At 46.2% G+C, this 372-nt stretch overlaps 1 protein-coding gene across 1 annotated transcript in view; it reads right to left on the bottom strand.

Annotated features, from left to right (window-relative positions):
- Positions 1-283, bottom strand: part of LOC119588697 — a gene marked incomplete at its 5' end in the record, with an annotated part of 4,105 nt that extends 3,822 nt beyond the window's left edge. The window contains 1 exon segment of the mRNA XM_037937334.1: positions 104-283. Within this exon segment, the coding sequence (XP_037793262.1) occupies positions 104-283 (180 nt within the window).
- Positions 284-372: the final 89 nt, after the last annotated feature.

Genomic DNA, 372 nt, shown 5'->3' with positions numbered 1-372 from the left:
GAAACAGTCAAATTATTCGAGATAAAACACTATTATTAACAAACACACAAAACACAGTAACTTTGTACACAGTAAATCAACAAACTACTCCACTGGCCCTAACCTTTGCACATGCTGAGGGACACTGGATGAGACAGTCCTAGGTGCTCGCCCGGTGGGATCTCGGACGTCAAGGTGCGCAGAAGTTCTAGTGAGTGACCCTGCCTCCGAGCACATTCACGGACATACATGGTGTCCAGGGTGTCGCATGCATACACGTCCTCTCCGCCCCATATGCTTGTACCTGTAAGGGGGGATTCTCAGCTGAAATGACTCTTTCAGTCACTTTCATTTGTGCAAGTGTCAATGCAACTTATATTTGAATTCTTGGGA

This window comes from Penaeus monodon, chromosome 24, assembly GCF_015228065.2.
Source record: "Penaeus monodon isolate SGIC_2016 chromosome 24, NSTDA_Pmon_1, whole genome shotgun sequence".
Lineage (NCBI taxonomy): Eukaryota > Metazoa > Arthropoda > Malacostraca > Decapoda > Penaeidae > Penaeus > Penaeus monodon.
Note: the sequence above shows the minus strand (reverse complement) of the source record. Positions and strands in the feature narration are given on the sequence as shown.